The sequence below is a fragment of the Polypterus senegalus genome, chromosome 10 (genome assembly GCF_016835505.1).
Source record: "Polypterus senegalus isolate Bchr_013 chromosome 10, ASM1683550v1, whole genome shotgun sequence".
NCBI classification, from domain to species: Eukaryota; Metazoa; Chordata; class Cladistia; order Polypteriformes; family Polypteridae; genus Polypterus; species Polypterus senegalus.
The window spans coordinates 134530332-134552296 of NC_053163.1; the positions used below are offsets into that span (position 1 = coordinate 134530332).

Consider the following 21965-nt stretch of genomic DNA (forward strand, 5'->3'; position numbering starts at 1 on the left):
ATTAAAGATTTACAGGTCTACCCACCAAAGAGAGCGCCTGTGTGGTGGAATAGATTGGGTGTTCATCTACAGAACATTAACTAAGCTGAAAGGGGTGAATGGACTGAAGGAGAGCAACCTGGCAACTCGGAGAAGTGTGACATTGGCATCACGCCCAGACGGTGCAGCACTGTCTAATGGTGGTGTCTACTATGGAAAGGAACTTTGTGTTTATGTTTGCAATCAATAGTCAGAGAGTTTACTATTTATGCAGAAATAAAGTAATAATTGTGGACGGCCTTCAGTGGTATCTAATTATCTATGTGAATTTCTGAAATTACCCAGAATGTTTATAGCAACATTCATCTGTCCTCACATTTACCAGCTCTGAAGCTGCTCAGTTGTATGATGCAATGCCAGCTCATACTGGTGGTGATTCGTGGTCTGACAACAGATGGCGCTATACCAGTGCTTGACCTGACACAGACAGACACAGGAGGCACACTTACCAAAGCACGTGTGAAGAATGTCTTCCCCGTTCCCATGAGCCCACAACACAGTCCAAGCACAAACACAATACTTTCCTTTCTTTTCTCTTTCTTCTTTTCCTCCACTTCTCCTCGGCAAGCTTTGTCTCCCTTCTCCCGACTCTAGCTCACTGCTGCTGGTTTCTTTTCTAAGGCACTCGGGAGTGCTTCAGGTGCTTGAAGACCTCATCCTGGCAGCACTTCCAGGTGTGGAGGAAGAACTGCTCTCCAAGGCTCAGCAGCAGTTGCAGCACCCTCTGGCAGCACCCCGAGATCCCAACAGGGCTGTATCCAACTCCATCTCCCATGAAGCCCTGCGGGAGTCCGAGGCACCACTGCAACCCATGGGGAGTGCCATCTGTCCTGGGGGAGGAGCTGTTCTGGCCATGCTTGCTCCCCCAGTCCTCTCAGTGAAGAGGCGTCCCAGCCGGACAAGGACCCCGGCCGTCTGTGACAGTGGCCAGGCCAATTCTGCTAGTCAATGCTGTTATGACAAACCATTGGCGAAAAGAGCAATCTTTTTGTTTTTAGAAAATGGCAGCTACAATCAAAGTGTACTTCATTCACAGGTTACAGTTTATAAATAAGTGAATATTATAAACTGAAGTAAGCATCATCCTTCTATATAAAAGCGGTCGGGATTGTCCTTCCGTCCCGTGAGTGCTACGCAGGCGCAGAGTTTCACACACACCCTGTCCATTTTTGCAATGAACGATGGGATTTGTAGTTTCGTTTTTACAGGTAAAAGATGATTTTCTACTCCAGACTGTGCGATATCTTCTTCTTCTTTCTTACTTCATAAAAGTGGTTGGGATTGTCCTTCCGTCCCGTGAGTGTAAGCGTAGCGGTATTCCGCTTATCACAGACTTACTACTTGCAGCTTGCGGTACGTTCCCTTGCTTTTGTGCGCGATGCGCTGTAAAAATAGACAAAATTATGTCTCTGGAAATAATTAATGTTGATGGAGTACAAATAAATGCCTCACCGCGTAGTAAATATCAGGGGGGTTCAAAAGGGTGACGTCAATATAGAAAAAAAGTTTAAATTTCATCACAAAAATAACAGAAACTACGAGTAATAAAGTAATACTGCTCAAATGCAATATAACCAAATTAATGAGTTTGTATAAAATATCAAATTGATCTACATATTGAATTGCCTTAAGAAGTGGTCAACTTAAAAGTCGGTCGCCTTAAAAGGCAAAGTCAGCCTAGTAACTGTTGTGATAGATAGAGGGCGCTCTTGCTCCCTTGAAACCCTGTCCACGACTCCAGACACCAGGCAAAAGTCCTCAGATCGACTTTATTTAATCGCCACAGTGCACAAAGCACCCTCTCCTCCACAATACTCATATAATAAACACAAATACACAATAAACCAATCCTCCAGCTCCCAGACGCGTTGCCACCCTTCCACCCAGCTCAGCTTGTCATCTGGGAGCTCCCACAGTCCTTTTATATCTCCTGACCCGGAAGTGTTCCCAATCCCTAGTCCATGTGATTCTCAATCACTTCCGGGTCAGGTAAAAGCTCTTCTCTTCAATCCGGAAGCCCGTCGCTTTTCCTATGACGAACTTCCGGGTCATAGGGCACAAAGAAGTCCTCGGTCCTCCCTGCAGCTCCCTCTTGTGTCCCCCATGGCATCCAGCAGGGCTGTGCATAATACCCACATTGTCCATGATGCCCTGCTGGTCTTCTGGGGACCTCCATGCTGCAAGGATGGCTCCACCTGGTGGCTTGGGGGTATTGGCCGGGATAAACGGCCGGCCATCCTCCACACTGTATATTTTTCAAATTTCCATAATCTAATCTGAATCACCACGTATCCCAAAGCAAAAAAATAGGAAAATCTAGATGGAAGTGAGAAGAGCACTTAAACATTGTCACGCATGCGTGTCAGTGGATCATTCTTCCGGCTCATCTGAGGTAAGTGCTACCAACTCGGTTTGAGAGGGGCACTGCTGCTAACTATGTCCTCTTCTGTCCCAATGAGTGCATTTGACCCCACCTATAAATCTCATTGTCACTGGAAGGAGGCAGCAAACTGTGAAAAGAGTACAGCACAGGGTGGAGCTCCTACCTGGTAAATGACAAAGCCTCTACAAACCCTTAATGAAGCTTAACAGTTCCTTTTTTTGTTTTTGGAACACCTACTTTTGTTTTGACTTATTTTAATTTGATTAAAAGAGGACAACTGAGGTGGCGTCCCAACCTTTCTCCTTTGGACTTGCTGTTCTTCCCTCGAGTGCAACATAAAATCATACATTTGTGCATCTGCGTGCACACTTTATATCAACTATAAGTGAGTTTGATACGGCTGTAGGAGCCAATCTTAGAAATGTTAATATTAAATTCAGATGAGTGTCTGCTAATTTCAACAGAACCATCAGTTTCACAGTTACTTAGCTCATGTTCTAATTTTTTACTTCCTGTAAGTTAACATGAAATAGGACTTTCTTAGCTAGTCCTGTCAAAAAAGAGTTAATAAAGTCAGTTAGGAAATAGTCTCACTGCTAGAAACATGGACTGTTAGATTAGTTTACAAATCAAACATTGGCTAACAAATATTCGACCATCTCCTGATCTGTCTGCAACGTATAATGAATACATGAACATTTGAAACTACCACTGAAGTACTAAATACACAGAGTTAAATGAAAAAGGTATCTAAGCCTTAAACAGAACTTTCCTTAAATAAGAATTTTTCTTTCTTTTTGTAATATCTGCTATTTTTCTGTGAATTGTGTTGCTTTAAATTTTACAAAAACATTTAAAACAATGACAATTGGACTGTGGAATTATGTTAAAACGTGTCACAATACTGCCTGAATTGTTGTATGAAATAAGTTAAAGGTGCAGAACCTTGGAAATGTTGGACATTTGCATTTCCTGCACTTTGCATGTGTAGCACCCCTTAGCTTTACTAAGGGAGCTGAGTTCAGTTTTTATTTTCTCTTTTATTTTAAATAACAAGACTAAATTTGACCTTCTTGTTTTCTACTATTTTTCTCAGGAAAATCTTTTAATGAATCAACCTGTGTTAATAATTTAATGAACTAATTATTCATCTAAAGCTTACTAATCTAAGGAACTTAGACTCTGTGGCAAAGATAAATGGATATTTTAACCAGTTAACTTTATAATTGACATACGTTTCAAATTAGTATTATGGCTAAGCCAGTCATTATCAAAAAACACACAAGTGCTCAATTGTTCAGTTTAAGTTCATGAACTTTTATTTACATATTTACATCCCTCATCCCACAAAATCATAAATTCAGTAGATTTAAGTCCAAGAAAACAATTTTAATATTTACACAACAGTTCTTTCTCTGAAATCATAAAGAAATAAAGAAGTAAAATCCTCTTATTAAACCAGAGCTGGCAAAAGAAAAATAATAGAAAGGGGAAAAAATCATGTCAATGGTACTACACTGTAGTACCAATAATCTGTTCTGCTCTCAGATCCGGCACGATTATAATCTGCGCTGCCCTATTTGAGAAGCAGCAAAAGAAAAAGAAAACAAATAATCAGGGGCGCGAGTGACCAACACTACTTTTCTACTTCACCACTTCAATTATAGAGACACACCAGTGAAAGCAGGGTCAAGCAAAAATGATTATTGGAAGACAATACACATGATCACTGTAACAACAACAACAAAAAACCTTATATACATAATATTGAGCTGCAGCGCTACCCCTCCCCACACAAATCATGACACAAACACTTGAAAACATACATTACTAATAAAGACTTGGGCAAATGCAAACACAACAAAAAAAACAAAAAAACAATGGATTTATAGTCTTTTAAATCTTATCTGTACGGAGCGTTGAGCTCAGTCTGTAGTGGGGAATGAGACGCCGACCATATCTCTTGTTCCAGGAAACATACGGATTAACTGTTCCTTGTGTTGTCCCGTCAAGTCCTCTCCCGTATTCCTTCCTCCCAAAAGAAAAAATAATTTGATTGGAAATGAACCTGGGTTCACCTGACGATATCCAAGCGGTGTTAATCCTTTCCCTCGGGCCTTTTTCTGTTATGACCTCCTTCTCTCTCCTAGCTCTTTTCTTTTCCTTTTTTCCCGCCACCTATTTACATTCGGATAGCTCCTCCCCGTACAGTCTGTTGGCCCTCCAAGCCAGGTGCTCACCTCTCTCTGTATTAAGGGCCGGCCCTAAACATAAAGGCATACCACAAAAACAGGTATGGCAAAAAGTACAAACTTACAGGTACATACACATATTTCGGTTGACCGTTACAGAGACCCCCATTGGGGCATAGTAGGGTTTCATGTTGGTCATATGGAATGTATCTGTTTTCATGTTACTGTCAGTTTGCCATTGGACTTGGTAATTAACGGGCCCTAATTGTTTTAATACTGTGGCTGGACCAAACCATTTTGGCGCTAGCTTGGATGTAAATCTGGATGATGCTTTTGAGATGTAGTGTGTCCTCAGCCAAACCCGGTCCCCTTCAGAATATTTAACCTTCTTTTGGCGCTTATTGTAAAACTAGGCTTGTTTAGCATTGAAACGCACCAACCTCTCTTTAACCAGATCCTTTAAATTTTCCAGCTGCAAGACTTTGCAATATTGGGATGAATCAGGAGTTGGGGGAGTGACAAGCTGCTCTAATGGACCTAATATCTGTCTTCCGAGAGCCGACACAAACAAGCGATTCACCAGTACTCTCATGCCACTCGGAATTGAGGGCCATTCTTAACTCTGGAAGCCGCTGATCCCCAGTCCTGGTGGCGGGTACCGACATAGGAGGCTATCATAGCTTTCAGGGTTCGATTCACTCGTTCTGTGAGGTTGGATTACGGATGGTATGCTGTGGTTTTCTTATGGGTTACCCCCCAATACTTCATGAAACTTTCCATCTCAGAGCTGGTAAATTGTGGACCTCTGTCGGAAATGATGATCTTTGGAACCCCCCAGCGGGTAAACATCTCATTCTTTAGGGTGGAGCACAGCTGTTCAGTTGTTGAGTTTGGCAAAGCAAAAAGTTCCACCCATTTGGAGAAATAATCTACCACCACTACCAGGATGGTACTCTTGTTCCTACTTGGCGGCAATGGACCCATAATGTTAATTCCTCACATCTCTTCCGGTTCAGTGATATTTGTTGATTGCAGTTGTCCCGCAGGAAGCCCCGGTGGGTTTTTGTACTGCTGGCATATGTTACAGGTTCTCACATGTCTCCACATGTCCTTCCTCATGGTGGGCCACCAGGCTACCTCTAATACCTTTTTAAAGTCTTCAATCTGCCAAGCTGACTGCCGAAAGGGTTGTCATGAAAATAAGCCAAGAACTCTGGAAGAAGGGCCTCGGGGATGACTAGTTGGTATTTCTCACCCCCGAGTTTTGATGGCACACAGCGATACGATATCCCTTGGAGCTCTTGGAAATGAATGTGTCCCGTTCACGACCCAGAGTTTTCCCATACCTCCAGACAAACCAGACTGTGATCCTGGGTTCAGGCTATATCTGATATGTCAAGTGGAAGGTCCCAACCCCGAGTCGAAATCAGGGCTATTGAAGATACCTCCTAAGGCTCTGGAATCTGGGACAGCGCATCCAGAATCACTTTTCCACAACCTTTGTCAGCAGGAGACACAAAAAGATTTGGGGATGGCCACCCTATATGCTGAAGTCACAGCAAAAAGAAAACTGGTGGTTACAATTGAGTTCAAAAATAGGAACTAGTTATAGAGGGTAAACAGAGACTTCTAGATGGCGGAGACAGGAAGGGGATGGTTCAGAGAAGCTGAAAGGAGGAAGTGATTTCTTCTGTAAATGGGATCTGTGTGGGAAATGGTCATCAGTTGAGGACAGAAGTGACGTCATCACAGGGAGGGTTGATGGGGATGTTACTCTTTGGGTGGTTCTTCTGCTGGTCTGCAGAGGGACAAAAGGAGAGATGGTCAGATGACAGCACCAACTACCCATTTGGCTGAGAAATACCATTGTTAGAGCCTTCCAACCTTCTCCCAAACACATTGTATGTGACAACAAATAATTGTTGCAGGCCTGGTACTTGCTTGCGATTGCAGCACTATGTGGTGACTGACTCCTTCGCTCAAATAGAACAAACAGAAATAACTCATTCCCAATAGAAGCAAGCCAACATTCAAGTCTGTTGTGGTAAGTGTTAAGCAGGCTTTGATAGTTGGTCAGCTGCAACAACATCCAACGGCAATGTCAAATTCCAATGTTCACCAACATCTTCTTTGTTCAGCCTTTCACGGATGGTGCTCCACAGCTCAGCAATTTAGCATCCTCAACACAATTCATCCAATCACCAATGCGTCTGTGTATTCTCCCCTAACAGTTAACTCCATTCTGCAAGGGGTTCCCAACTCTGATCCTGGAGGGCAGCAGTGGCTGCAGGCTTTCATTCTAACCCTTTTCTTAATTGGTGACCAGGTTTTGCTGCTTGTTAATTCCTTTTCCTTTAATTTTAATTGATTTGTTTTTTAAGATTTGTTCCTCTGAATTCCTTCATTTCATTCCTTAAATGGCACCCAAACAGAAAAAGAATGTGAAGTGAGTGAGCCAACAGAAGACCAACTAAGTCAGGGTCTTCAACTCCAACCAGATGCTTAATTAGGCATCAATTCTTGCTGGTAATTAAACTCGTTCTTTAATTCCTTGGCTTGTTGCTGCTCTCATTGTGTATACATTTCTGAAATTGCCGATTTTCTCTTTTCTAAGAGCACTGGTCAATTGTGTTGGGGACCTGAGCAAATCAACATTCCTGAGCCCTTCACCTTTCTTTATTTTCAGATATTGTATGATGGTCACAGTTTGCTGGTCCTGTTTTGTCTCATTTTGTATCTCGTTATTGTTAGATAGATAGATAGATAGATAGATAGATAGATAGATAGATAGATAGATAGATAGATAGAAACAATATTAAATTAAATAGTAATAAAAATGAAAAAAATAAAAATAAAATTAATGTTAGCATTTACTCCCCCGGGTGTTTAGCAGCTAATTAAGGAAAAAAAAAATAATTAAGGGGTCTGAGTCTTCAAGAGCAAGTCAATTAAAATTAATTCAAAACAAGTTAATTAGCAGCAAAAATAGGCAACTAACTAAGAAAAGGATAGAAGAACAACCTGTACCCACTGTGGTCCTCCAGGACTGGAACTGGAGACCCCTGCCATACTGGAATCAACTGTTTGTTAAATGCTCTTCTAATTGAAGTTTGCCATTGAAATAACCCGATTTCTCACTGTAACAGCTCATAGTTATCTTGTTTACAACTTTACCAATACCTCGGTACTAGGGATGGGCAGAATGATACTGAAGTACTGATGCTTCTGATCCTGAACTTTAAATGTAAACATCGATGCTCACATAAAAAGTGTTGATATTACACATTTCCAATAATATACACATTTATAAGACATAATTTGTTAAAAGCATTTGATTGTGTGAACATGATACAATTGAATGTGTCACATTGTTTAAAATGGGAACCACTTTTCATTCCATGCTTTTCGTGGTCCTGCATTCACACTGGCAGTATTACGCTACACCAGCCAAAGCAGGAAGAATGATAGCAAATATTTGTTTGGACTCATTTTACCCCACTGAACAATAATGAAGCAAAATGTGATATGTGTCAGAAGACTGTACACTACTGCAGCAACACTTCAAACCTGGTAAAACACATGGAAGTCAGTCACGTTGCTGGACATGAGGAGTTAAAATGGAGGCGATCAGAAGAGAGCACAGACACTCAGGCTAAAATAGCCTGACACTGTTGCCAAGGGCAGTGATGTGCGGTGAGGTTCATGGCTGGTGAGGCGCTGACTCCTTCAGTCAGATTTACAAATATATGAACTCAAAAGAGTAGCTTATTCACTATTCAGTTGGCAGCCAGCGTGCACATTGACTACAAGTTATGTTTCATGGCTCATCAGCATTCTTTACACACACATAGGTGAGGCACACATTTGGCTAAGAAAGAACATTACATTTATAACGGTGAGAGAGAGAGCGGAGAGAGCACATTTGCTCTGCACCCTTCATGTGTTCTAAATTTGCCTTTGCAATTCCATAATTCATACTCATTCAGTACAAATGAAAATATTGAGTGGTGAACAAAAAAAAATGGATTTCAATTTTGACCTAAATTGAAATATTTAGTTGTTTTTAAAAACTTTTAATTCTAATGCTTTAAACAATTTTAATACAGACTGTTCAACAAAAGGATAACAATAAAAATAAAAAAAACCAATTTTATTTAAGGTCAAAATTTAGTTTTTAAATATTTGATTGTTTTTTTCTTAGTCTGATCCCGTTTTTTATAAAACTGAAAACCGTTTATGGTCATACCTTTATTTGTAAATGAAGTCCAAGCGTCTATCCTTCTCCACAAAAATCTCTGTCACTTTCTTGTCTTGTAAAAGTCCTCCTTATTTTCCTTTAGTTTTAAAACTCAGTCCTCCATTTTGGCGATCAGTTAGAATGAAAAATAAAAATGAAAGGACTGCTGCAGTGCAATTGACTTCCTGATATCGCTAACTTATTGGCGCCCATAGCCTCTGCATAGATGAACAGCAACAATGAGCACCTGTTGGGCTCACATGTGCCCCATTCGGTGTGGCACGGTACTGTCTGCCTTACCTTGTGCCTTTTCACTGTGGTTTTATGTCCAATCAGCAAGACTAAATATGTCACACACATTCATTAAAGATATTAGCCAGACTGAGGAAAGTCAGGGTGTATAATAAACGTGTCTGCAGACATTATAGGCACACGCCAATTGCATGCATCAACACCATATGTGAGGGAGAGTGCAGTTCGAGGTGAGGTGAGGCTCGTTGCTGCCGCACCTCACGTTTTTTCCCTGTATTTGAACAGGAAATGTGCCAATTCAGTGATTTTGACTATAAAAATAATCAAAATTATTGGAATCATGCAGAAAACAAATTTTTAGCACAGACCAGTGGACACATTTATTTTATGTTATCATTATTAGTTTTTTTACTTTTCATGATGAACTCATCTGCCTCCCCTGACCGCACGTCCTTGGCCAAGGAGCTGTAATTGTTTGAATAGAAACTAATCAATGTCTGTTTTTAGGGAGGAGCATATTACATTTATAGCTTGATGAATGGACATTCATAACAAACTTTTTTAAACTTTTTGTATTTATTATGGCTAATTTGTAAAAAAAGCAAACAGATAGATAGATAGATAGATAGATAGATAGATAGATAGATAGATAGATAGATAGATAGATAGATAGATAGATAGATAGATAGATAGATAGATAGATAGATAGATAGATAGATAGATGCCAGTTCTAAATAAAGGGAAAGATACTGGCAACCATACAAATATGAAGGCTTCAACCAAGATGGAATCAAAAGAACTTATTCTGTGGGGGAATATGGATTAATGTAGAATATCTGGAGATTTATCTACATCTTTAAAATGTCACGATTTATGTTGCATCGAGTCAAAAGGGACATGACAAATTGCAGGTGAGTTTGGATGCCCCATAGTCTACGAAGCCTCTGGACAGCCCCCTCCACCATGTTGCCCACTTAATTCAGAGCAGTGTACCAATTATGCCTTGTTGTTGGTCCAACTTAAAATATAAGATATAGGCCATGTTGGGGAGAGGGGTTGTAATGGAAGGGAGGGCAACTGAAATTATTGTGCTGATGCAGGGACTAAAATTCCCATCAAGCAGCAAGAGTGCGCTATGACTGATGGGAATTATCATCATCAGCATGCACAAAGTGTGACCTCAAAGACTGCAGGTACGTAGTGTTTTCTGTTCAACTAATCTGAATACCAGTTTCATTGTCTTGCTGGATGACATCTTTTTCTCTAATCAAGGGCTGTGTTTAGTCAGTCAGTCATTCTCCAGCCTGCTATATCCTAACACAGGGTCACGGGGTTCTGCTGGAGCCAATCCCAGCCAACACAGGGCGCAAGGCAGAAACAAACCCCGGGCAGGGCGCCAGTCCACTGCAGGGCACACACACACACACACCAAGCACACACTAGGGACAATTTAGAATCAGCAATGCACCTAACCTGCATGTCTTTGGACTGTGTGAGGAAACTGGAGCACCCGGAGGAAACCCACACAATCTCCATGCAGGGAGGACTCGGGAAGTGAACCCGGGTCTCTTTACTGCAAGGCAGCAGTTTTTCCCTATTTATTTATATTGGCAACACCAGGTACTTTGATAAAGCTCTTTGCCTTGACTTTCATCTTCTAAGGAATGGTCTTTCAGGTATTCTGTGCTCTGTTTTGGACTTGTGAAGCCCAGGATAATTCAGGAATACATGTGATCACCAAACATAAGGAGGTGAGTGAACCACAGCGCGTGAATACACAAGCCCACCTCACTACAGTTTGAAAGTCAAGTCCCCCATTTGCCTGTTTGCCACACAGCCATGAGGACAGCATCCTCAGGATTGCAAATAACTGAGACTAATATTGTCCATCAACACAATCCAACCCCACCCTCAGACATCTAGCCCCACCCCACAGCCCAGGCAAAGGCATGGTGTACATGGAATGACTACCTAGTGGACTGGGGGTCAGCAAAAGAGGTGGACATCAGCACATCTTCATATACACAAGTTTTCATGAAGCAGTTGTAACATACAGTTTACATAAATGGTTGAGTGCACTTTCATTTTGTGTACTGTATTTGCATATCCTGTTTGTTGCCTGCTTTAACATTGCCCGAACAAATGTGGCCAGCAAAACATATGAGAGTAAAATTAACCATTTGTGATTGACAATGTAGTGAAGTACAACTGAAAGTAGACGGCAAATTTTAAATGAAGGTAAAACAGAAATATTCTATAAACATATTTTAGTAAAAGTACTTCTTCTGGTGACAGGTGGCTCTTTCTTGTGACCTTGCACTGGATAATCACATTAGAAATCAGCAGGACAGATGTACTGTATCTCATCAGTCAATAAGGGATGCAAGAATGCATTAAACTGTAAAGAACAAAATCATTTCTGTAATGCATATGTGAATATATTGTGACTGATAGTGATGCACTTCATTTTCTGGGGCTGGTTCAGCCTGTCAAACAGCAATCCAATGCAAAGGAAAAAACGGCTCTGAAACAACGCACTGTATCGGTGTGGGATCAGCTGTGGAGGGTAGCACATATGGCAGCAGCTCACGATGTTTGGAGGCTTTAAAGCCCAATCACTTACATGCTGTTCTGTTCTTCTCTTTGTCCTGTCCAGACCACCTACAGCTCCTGTCTCTCTTCAGCTGAACGCTCCTGAGGAAGACACCTTCAAGATCTTCTAACCTGAAGGGTGATCACTGCATGGAGTAAGGCAGACAACTAGGAGTCTGTCAGGTTTGCTGCGTGTTTGCTGAATAAAGCCCCAATACTGTTCCTTCTCTTTGCCCAGTTCTCTCCTGCCTGAATTTTTTGTGCAACTCAGAAGCCCAAATATAGTTTAAATAGCCTGGTGGCACAGTGGGAGACACAGTTTTAGCTCAATACCAGGCTCCTGGGTTCAGATCCCTGCCTTGTCACCAGCTACAGTATATAGAGTCTACATGCTATCCCTGTGTCTGTGTGGTGTTTTTCTTGGTTTTCTTCCTACCTCCTAAAGGTGTTCAGGCTATTTCACGTTCAAGTCTTACTTTTGTTCTGGTAATTCCATATTTTTCCCATATGAATTTGTGTAAATGTATTATTTATGGATTGGCGCCCCTTCAAAGTTTGGTGCTTGTCTTGAACTCAGAGCTGCTATTCAGGTCTCCCTACATCACTGAACTTAAATATGTTGGTTCCATAATTTGTGGATGGGTGAGCAGATTTTGAATAAAGCATTAGGTACATGAATAAGTCTGAAGTTAAGTTTTATTAGATACCTTTGCAAATCCAAATATCAAAACAATGTTGGTAACCATTTCTGCTGTCTGTACTTCTTCTCCCAAGTCACAAACGGGTTTATGCCCCGCATCGACAGCTCAAACTCAATTTCTGTCTAAAAAAAAAAATCATAAAGGTGGGTGAAAATCTCCTACCCCCACACTTGGCATAAATACCCATCTTCAGTGTGGCTACCAAAACCGTACCATATCAGAGAAATAATTCAGGCCCTTGGTGTAGCTATGCTTCCCCTCAAGGTATTCTCTGTTGTGCTCCACAATTTGGTGCAGGTTGTCTTCCCATACCATCCGCCTGTAGATCTCTTGCTCCTTCAGAACACACATTAAGTGCTCAGTCAAGTGGAGTGTTGCCTACTGGGAAATCAAAGCATCACCCTACCTGCCCCAACTTGTTTTTCAATGACAGACTTACACAAGAAAAAAATGGAACCCAGGGAGACACACATAAAGGGCGGCGATAACCCAAACATCTTCATGCTCCCCTACTTGAGGGGAATTACAGGTCTGTTCAGAGCATCTGTGCCTTCATCCAGCCAGCCCTTACACTAAGACTGCTGACATGACTAGAAACTTAACAGGTCTGGTTGAGGTTATCTGCCAATGTCACCATCCCACACCCCATGACTGCATCAGTCACCTTTGAGTATTGCTTTCCATGTATGTGCTTCCATTCCTCCCAGGCATTGTCCAGTGATGAATTCCTTGTGTGTACACAAGCACAGGCAGCAGCAAGCACCATGCAGGTCAACATGAGCAGCATCTTCATGATGTAGGTGCAGGGAGGACGTGCTATGATCTTAAAAGATTAGCAACATTTGATTTAAGAGACAAAATGTTAGGAGGCCAAACCTCTCAGAAGTTAAAGAGAACCAGGAGATCCCATTAGTTGTCCCTCCGCTTCCTTACACTTCTCCTCAGTTTAATGTTTCATGCGTACAACACAAACAGAAACCTGTGAGCCAACAGCTGCCTGCAGTCTACTTACCAGTCTGTGGTGGGTCAAAGACTGAAATGGTGGATGTGCTTTTATATTTTCTGAACTCTGAAGTGGCAGGACAGATGGTGGAAGTGAGTGGAATAAAGGTTTACAGATCTGTCCACCAAAGAGAGCGCCTGTGTCGTGGGACAGATTGGGTGTTCATCTACAAAACATTAACAAAGCTGATGGGGTGAATGGACTGAAAGAGAACAACCTGGCAACTCGGAGAAGTGCGACATTGGCATCATGCCCAGATCATGCAGCACTGTCTAAGGGTGGTGTTTACTATGGAAAGGAACGATGTGTTTGTGTTTTCAATCAATAGTCAGGGAGTTTACGATTTGTGCAGAAAAATAATTGTGGACGGCCTTCAGTGGTATCAAATTATCCATATGAATTTTTGAAATAGATGATAGAGTGGCTTTGAATCTTCATAGCAACATTCTGCTGGTTATTCATCTCTCCCCACATTTGCCAAACATTTTAATTCCTCGATAATAATATAGCAGCATGGGTCACACTAGAGGGCCAACATGGAACATGATGCCAATCCATGGACGTGCAGAAAGGGGTGGCTGCTCCTTTCCCCCATTGGCCCAAGTGCCCGGCTTTCCAATTTGATCCCAATTGCTTGCCTTTGTTTAAGCCTGCAAGAAATAGAAAAAAGCAAGCGTTTAGGTCATTTATATCCCACTTAGTCCAGACCTAGGTTGGAGGTGGTTGGAGAAATGGGATTGGAGCCTACCCCAAGTGGCATTGCGCTCAAAGCACAAACAAACACTGGGCAGCTGTTAATGCACTAGCTGGACTTCTTTTGGACTTTGGCAGGCTTTCTGTTTTTAAAGTTTCCCCTGCTGCTGACTCTGAAGCTGCTCACTTGACTGATGGAATGCCAGCTCGTACTGGTGGCAATTCATGGCCAGGCCAACTCTGCTTGACAATGCTTCTACAATGTGTTGTGGATGTCCTGCAAGTTTTTCTTATATGTGAGATAATAATGTTAATTTCTCTAACAAACAATTGGTGGAAAGAGCAATTCTTTTATTAAAATGTTGAAAATGACAGCTACAAGGTATGTTTCTATCACAGGTTCCATAACAAAAGATGTAAATAGTGTTATCTGAACTGAGTATCATAACTTTATATTTTTCAAATTTTCATAAGTTAATCATCCCTTGTCCCAAGACAAAAAAAAATAGGAAAACCCAGGTGGAAGTTTATAAAAGCACTTATACATTGTCACACATACACATCAGTGGATCACTCTCTGGGCTCATCTGAGGTATGTACTACCACCCCGGGTTGAGAGGGGGGGGGGGCACTGGCACAGACTTTGTCCTCTTCTGTTCCCTGCACAGTAACGAGAAGACACCCAGTGAGTTCTTTTGACACACCGCCCCTTCCACTCCTCCACCTAGTAAGGAGGCGTCACTCTGTAAAAGAGCACACTGCAGGACGGAGCTCCTACCTGGTGACTGACAAAGTCTCTATTATTAGATTGACTAAGTCTCCCTTTATGAAGTAGGTGGAGCAAACTTAGGTGACAGTACTTGGCATTTTTTGAGTCAGATAACCCTAATCATATAGTGCAAAAAGGCGGAGCTCTGGAGGTCTACAGCTAGACCCTATTGGTGCCCTTTGGAGTCAACTCCGCCTACTTGGAGCTCCAAGGTGGAGGCTCTGGGCTGCAGAGATATTTGTCTGCCCTTTTCAGGTCTGCGCAATGCCTGCTTAGTGCAGCTTTTACATTGAAATATCAGGATAGAATGGTCCACACATTACTTCTACGTATATTACACTGTAGTGAGACCATAAGAAATCACTCAACAGAAGATTTAACAATACAATACAATCAGTTGCAGTATACAATAATATAAAATCAAGTATGTTAAAAAACAACTTCAGTAATATTTAACTGGAAACTAAACAGCTTGAGTCAAATGAAGTAAGCAAGCTGCATAGACAAACATATTGGTCCGGGGCTGACTTAATGCTGACATTTACAGATCTGTTGTGATGGATGTGAGTGTCTGCTTGTCCGTTCATTTTTTTCCCTTCTCCATCAAGCATGTGCCCTGATAGGTTACTGTAAACGAGATGTCAGATATCATCACTTTCTTTGAGCGTGTCAGTGAGTGTGGCAGCGTGGACATCTCTCTGCACTGCAAAAAAAAAAAACCAAAAATATAAAAATACAATAAAAAGTATGGCAGCAAAGGGTGCCAACCAAAAACCTAAAAAGGACAGTTGCTTGCCGTATTAAAAAAATAGAATACCCCTAAAATAACAGTAATTTCTATTATGTCAAAATAAAGTGGTAAAACACTGTTAACTTACAGATACTCCTTGTATTCATAATGTCTTTCACATATTAAAACATTTTTAAAAAGTGAAATCCTTAAAGAATGCAGATCTTACCTAAAAGTTATTAATGTATTAATATAAATGTATGGTGTATCTGTGTTGCCTGAAGATGGGGGCCTCGGTTTCCTCTGAACATTGCGTATGTAATCTGTTCATTTAGTCAATGAAAGGTGTCACTTTGTTTGACTATTCATTGCATCTATATAATGGCTAACACAGTACAATACCCTACTACTCTAAAAATTCAATAAATATATTTATGTCTACATAGCCAATTCATAATACTACATTATTATTTGAATAAAAAGAGCATTTATACATGTGATAGTACCAACAAAAATTGTAAAATTATTCTAGAATGCTGCTTAATTTTTCTCTCCATCCATTTTCCGAACCCATGTACCCTAAGAGGGGTTGCAGGAGTCCTTTAGTTTGTCACAGTAAGCCCAGGGGATAATGCAGAGGGGACCACTTGGATGAACAAACTCTGTGCAGGTAACACGCTGGACACAAAGGCTAGTCTCCACTTTGAAGGCAGCAGCACTTCCAATGCACCGCCATTGTTTATCTATTATATGTATATTTGTAGGAACTGACTGTGATTATGCATAATTTGAAGTACTTATCGTTCATGTTGATGTAGACATACTGTAGTAGGGCGAGTGATGAGGCAAGGTACCAAGTGGGCAAACCATGCTAAACATGAACAAAAAGGTGAAAAATGAAAAACACCCACTCAAAGGCGTTACACTAACTGGCAGCTTGATGCCTCCTAAGCTGCTCTGGTGATGTTATAAAAGACTTTTTGTCTGGCATTGTTCCTGTGAGTCACCCTGTCAGGTCCAAATGAGACTCAACTTTCTGGCAACGTCTCCCTATAATACCAGTGGACCAGAAGGGGCGGGGCTTCTCTGCTTCTTCAGCCCTCAAGGGGCGTTTTCTCAATGCTGTGAGGGTAAAAGGAGACAGGACTGTTAGCGACAGCACCCTCTATCATCCCAGGGTGGTACACCATACCTCAGTTGATCCAGGAATGTGTGACAATACCATATCACACCATACCATTTTCTAAGCCCACTTCATCCTAAGCAGGGTCATATTATTTTTTTACTACTTTTTCCAAATAAATTCTAAATGTTCTTAATTTAAAAAAAGGCATGAAGATACAGGTCATTAAAACTGATACATGTTCATTTAAAAGTTATTTTTTTTACAGTTATATAGTGATGCACAAGTTTACACGATGTGCCAGTCTTACGTTTCCCACCGCGAAAGTTTTTGATATTCGAAGTGCATTCTGATCATTGATTTGGAAGCACGCAGAACTGAACAGGAATTAACTGAGAAGAAGACAAATGTTAAAACTTAATCTGGAGATTCTGTAAACACCGACTCACTGATACAAAAGAGCCTTTAATACACTCTGTGGTCTGGTAAGTTTCAGATGGGTGACGATGAGCTCACTTAAGTTATATCTGTCTGCAATCTTTTAATTTTTCCGTACTGATTTGAAATATTGAAAACCTTTTGATACAGGGTGGCACAGGAAACGGGAAATTTTCAATTGTCTTCAAATGCACGAATAAACACATTTCAAAATACAGTTAACGATGAAATGTATTGTACAGGATATGCGATTAATGACGGTAATCAATGTTCATTCAATATTCATTTTATGTTTTGAAGAAAACATCATGAAAGTGTTGTCCATTTCTTCGTACAAATTCTGATAGCCTGTAGTGATGATGCGTGTCGTCAAACGGAGTGGCGAAGGCTCTTCACGATGGCAGCTCGAACAGACTTTATATTCTCTGATGTGCGGGCCGTTTGAACACTACCTGGGCACTTCTTTTTTTAAGGCTGAACCCGTTTCTTCGTAATTACACACCCAAGTTGTAATCGCCTGGGCATTCCTCCCGAGCAGAAGGGACACGATCATAATGTCCTAATGATTTCATGATGTTAAATCTTCTGATGAATATACACAGTTGTAAATGGGAACGAGTCAGATGACAATCTGTAGTTTACTTTGTCATTTGCATCTTAATGTTACTAAGGAGCTATTGCAAACATCGAATGCATCTGGTTAAGACTAAAATACACAATTAAGAGTTGGAAATCATAACAAGCGAGGCAACTAAAATGAAGTATAAAAACTGGGCTTAAACTATAAGCGTTTCATCAGCAATAATTGACTTCTGATGAAGGAACTGGGTTGGGGGGGTCTTGTTCAAAAAGCGGACGCCATCTCCTTCTTATTTGTTTTAGACTGGCCAACCCCTACTAAAACCCTGAACTTAAGGTTCGTGGGGGTAAGGCCAGGTGGGTACACTAGGGTCCCTAATCTTAAAAATGTACAGTAGGTGCCTAATCTTAAAATAGTGTAAGGGAGCGTAATCTTAAAAACAAGTGGCGTTTTTGGCGTCCGCTTTCTGACCAAGAGCCCTGGGTTGGAACAAAAATCTACAGCAACTGCTGCCCACAAGAATCGACATTTTGTTTACTTTACACCATTTGTTCATCGAACATTTCTGCCCTCTTGTGGACATTGGGTGACATTACGCCTGCAAAGGGACTCACGCCGAAGGATGACATCGCTTTATACGAGATTGTCATTCTAAGGATTAGGGTTGGTACCCATTGCCACCCTACTTTATACAGTATTTTTGATATTTTTAAGCGTACATTTGATGTGTTTATTTTTGATTTTTTGCGCCGTAATACTACTTGAATTGCCAAAAAAACTAAATTTACAGATGTAAAATTGATACAGTTTCCTTTAAAAAGATAGCCTTGTTTTTTCATAACGGAAGACAAAAATCTGTTTATTAAGAAAGAAAATGTTCAATTTCATTTTCAATATTGTTTTTATACAAGAAGTTATCAGCTATTTGGAATAACGTGGACATACAGTAAAACGTAACTATTTTTTCTTTAAAATACTTTTTTTAATAGTGAGTGCGCGTACATGTATATTTAAATACATTTTGCATTTCAGAAACAATTTTTGCAAAAAATTATCAAATCAATGGGACTGCTCCCATGACTAAATAGACATCAAAAATTCCAGTTAAACGAAACAATTTCTACCGCAGTTACCATTAGATATTGGTGTCATTTCAGTTAATAACTTCACCTTATTTCTTTTCACCTAAAAATTAGATTTGTCCCCCGTCATGCCCTCTCTTTATTTAATGTATCACCAAGGAGTAAAAAGTCAGTTGAGAAGTGTTTATTCATTGGGAACAACATCTATTATTACTCTTCCCATCCGCTAGAGAGAAGCAATACGGTCCCTCTCAGCGGCCGCTCGAAACGCATGCGGATGACGTCAGTGTAGTCCTATGGCGCAAAAAGAACTTCATTTCCCAAGTAGCCACCCAATAGGAAATTCGCGTGTGCCGGATTTCCAGTTACTCAAGGGCACATTTGCTCAGGTTCACCGTGCGGTATTTGTTTGTACTCACGTGGGGCTAAATTTTCATTTTCCACTTTGTGTTAATGATGGACAATTTCACTACCGACTACTCTGGAGCGGGTGGGTCTGGGAAAATGGACACCGGATCGATTATGGAACAAGTTAAGGTTCAGATCGCTGTAGCCAACGCGCAAGAACTCCTTCAGGTAAGGCTGATGCCGTGAGGCGAGGGCACGCCGAGGGGCAACGAGTTCCAGGAGTTGATCGTTTCAGCAGTTTTGGTAGAGGCAGTGAGACTGGCTGCTGTTGCGAAGAGATGCCATGGGCACAAACCGAATTACTCTCCAAGTGCTGCACTTTTGTATAAGCCGACGGTTTCAAAAATAATTGCAGTATAATACCTACTATATTTTGTTTGAATTAAAAGTTAACATATATTGGTGTTTGCTTCGAAAAATATACAGCTGATGCATTGTAAGCAGTCAGTCTGAACGGAGGTGTATGTGCGAGGTGCTGCCCAGTGTGGGGTAGGCTTGTGTTACTTTAAGTACTACTAGGAATGTCACGACACCTGTGTTTTTGTATTCAATACCAGAACATTTTTTCGATGACATGGCAAAAACGGAAATCCCATTTTTGTTAAAAGAAAAAATACCTCAATCATTCACATAAACATTGTTATTTTTCTGTAATAAAATGTAATAACAGTTTTAAAATTGTGGCATATCCAATCCATCCATTTTCCAACCCACTGAATCCGAACACAGGGTCACGGGGGTCTGCTGGAGCCAATCCCAGCCAACACAGGGCACAAGGCAGGAACCAATCCTGGACAGGGTGCCAAACCACCGCAGGACACACACAAATACACCCATACACCAAGCACACACTAGGGTCAATTTAGAATCGCCAATCCACCTAACCAGCATGTCTTTGGACTGTGGGAGGAAACCCACGCAGACACGGGGAGAACATGCAAACTCCACGCTGGGAGGACCTGGGAAGTGAACCCGGGTCTCCTAACTGGGAGGCAGCAGCGCTACCACTGCACCACCGTGCCGATTGTGGCATATTCATCAATTAAATACCATCCATCCATCCATCCATCCATCATCCAACCCGCTATATCCTAGCACAGGGTCATGGGGTCTGCTGGAGCCAATCCCAGCCAACACAGGGCAGGACACCCACACCCCAACCACACACCAGGGACAATTTAGAGTCACCAATGCACCTAACCTGCAAGTCTTTGGACTGTGGGAGGAAACCCACGCAGGCATGGGGGATTAAATACCAACTATCCTTTAAATTAGTACTGGTGTTAATATCCAGAAAAAATTGAATGCAGGGCTTCATGTGTAATTAGATGTGGGAACCCCCCAATGTAACAACAAGTGGGGGTGTTATAGTCTTGGGGGGATTTCAGTATAGGGTTTAATGATATCTTCATGGACTACCTGATTTATAATGCCATGTGCAAACACTAAACAAATACTTTGACAGCTTAAAATCAATACCAAAGGTGAAAATTCAAACCCTATTATATAAGTACTGTTGACTTAGTAAATTCCTATATAATTCTGAATATTTTCATTTAAACAGTCTCTTTAAAGCTGTTTTTATGACATGTTTTTAATGTCTGGGTTTGCCAGAGATTTATTCTGTTAAGTTTCTAACCCTGTTCAAGGGTTTAAATTGGCATCATTATCTTTTTAAAAACCTTAATAAAGAATAATATTTAATAGATGAGTCACATTAATTTAAATTTTTGTAAACACGTATTGCTTTAATTGCCCAAATCATTCCCTCCTTTTTACGTTTGTCTGTACTTTAAGGCTTCCTTTTATATGACTTCATTATTTAAGAATTAGCTGTGCTGCAACCTTTAAAGACACGAGAAACCTAAATAATCGATGTAGACCTCCACGTTAATGTTTGCAGTGCACCATGCAATACACATGTCTCTGTTTTATCCCATTTGGTATGGGATTTGTAAAAGCAGTGTTAATGTTTATTATTCACCGTCTGTGAATGAATGGATCGATTGAAGGACTGCAACTGCTTCTCCTGGTATGGCTTGCAAAGAAACAACTCCTAACAACTTTTTGTTTTCTTTCTTCACCAGAGGATGACAGATAAATGTTTTAAAAAGTGTGTCGGTAAGCCTGGAAGCAGCCTGGACAATTCCGAACAGGTGGGTTGGATCAAATATGATTCTGCGTTGATCTGTAGTAAGCGCACATGAAACACTTTACATATGTTTGTTCCTGTTTTTGTTTTAGAAATGCATTGCCATGTGCATGGACCGTTACATGGATGCATGGAACACGGTATCACGTACATATAATTCCCGACTCCAGCGAGAAAGGGCGCGTCTCTAGCCTCCTTCCCTCAAGGAGGCAAGCAAAGCACCTGACTCTTTCAGAGGATTGGATGATGTCAAAGAGCTACCAGCAGCCTAAAATACCAAGTCACATTGTCATCACCATGAACTCTGAATTGTTGGCTGGGACCGAGGCACAAGCTAGCCAAGCTGAGACCACCAAAAGACCGTTAGTTAGTTTGGTGGGGCTGACCTTTTCTGTCTCGAGCAAAAAAGCTCCTGTCCGTGTTAGATCCTTCATTTAGTGTAATGACATACACTCATCAGTTTGCCCTTTTTCATCCTCCATTGACTCTTCTCATCTCCTGTATGTGATGGATGACAAGACCCTGGCTGCATCTGATCCCCAAAATCAGCTTTTCAGGTTTTGAGAAAATAAAATAATTTTGTTGGGAGGA

The 21965-nt window shown here is 41.1% G+C and overlaps 1 protein-coding gene and 1 long non-coding RNA gene across 2 annotated transcripts; one reads left to right on the forward strand and one right to left on the reverse strand.

The window, feature by feature from the left end:
- Positions 1–6121: 6121 nt before the first annotated feature.
- LOC120537665 lies at positions 6122–13546 on the reverse strand. Its single transcript, XR_005635368.1, has 5 exons — positions 13409–13546; positions 13061–13219; positions 12610–12732; positions 12403–12518; positions 6122–6412 (listed from the first exon to the last, which is right to left on the reverse strand). It is a non-coding gene; the product is annotated as an uncharacterized LOC120537665 (long non-coding RNA).
- A 5596-nt stretch (positions 13547–19142) lies between these two features.
- On the forward strand, positions 19143–21965 carry timm13 (translocase of inner mitochondrial membrane 13 homolog (yeast)). Its single transcript, XM_039764594.1, has 3 exons — positions 19143–19390; positions 21310–21378; positions 21467–21965. Exons 1-3 carry the CDS (start codon positions 19268–19270, stop codon positions 21563–21565), a joined length of 291 nt encoding a protein of 96 aa, XP_039620528.1. The 5' UTR covers positions 19143–19267; the 3' UTR covers positions 21566–21965.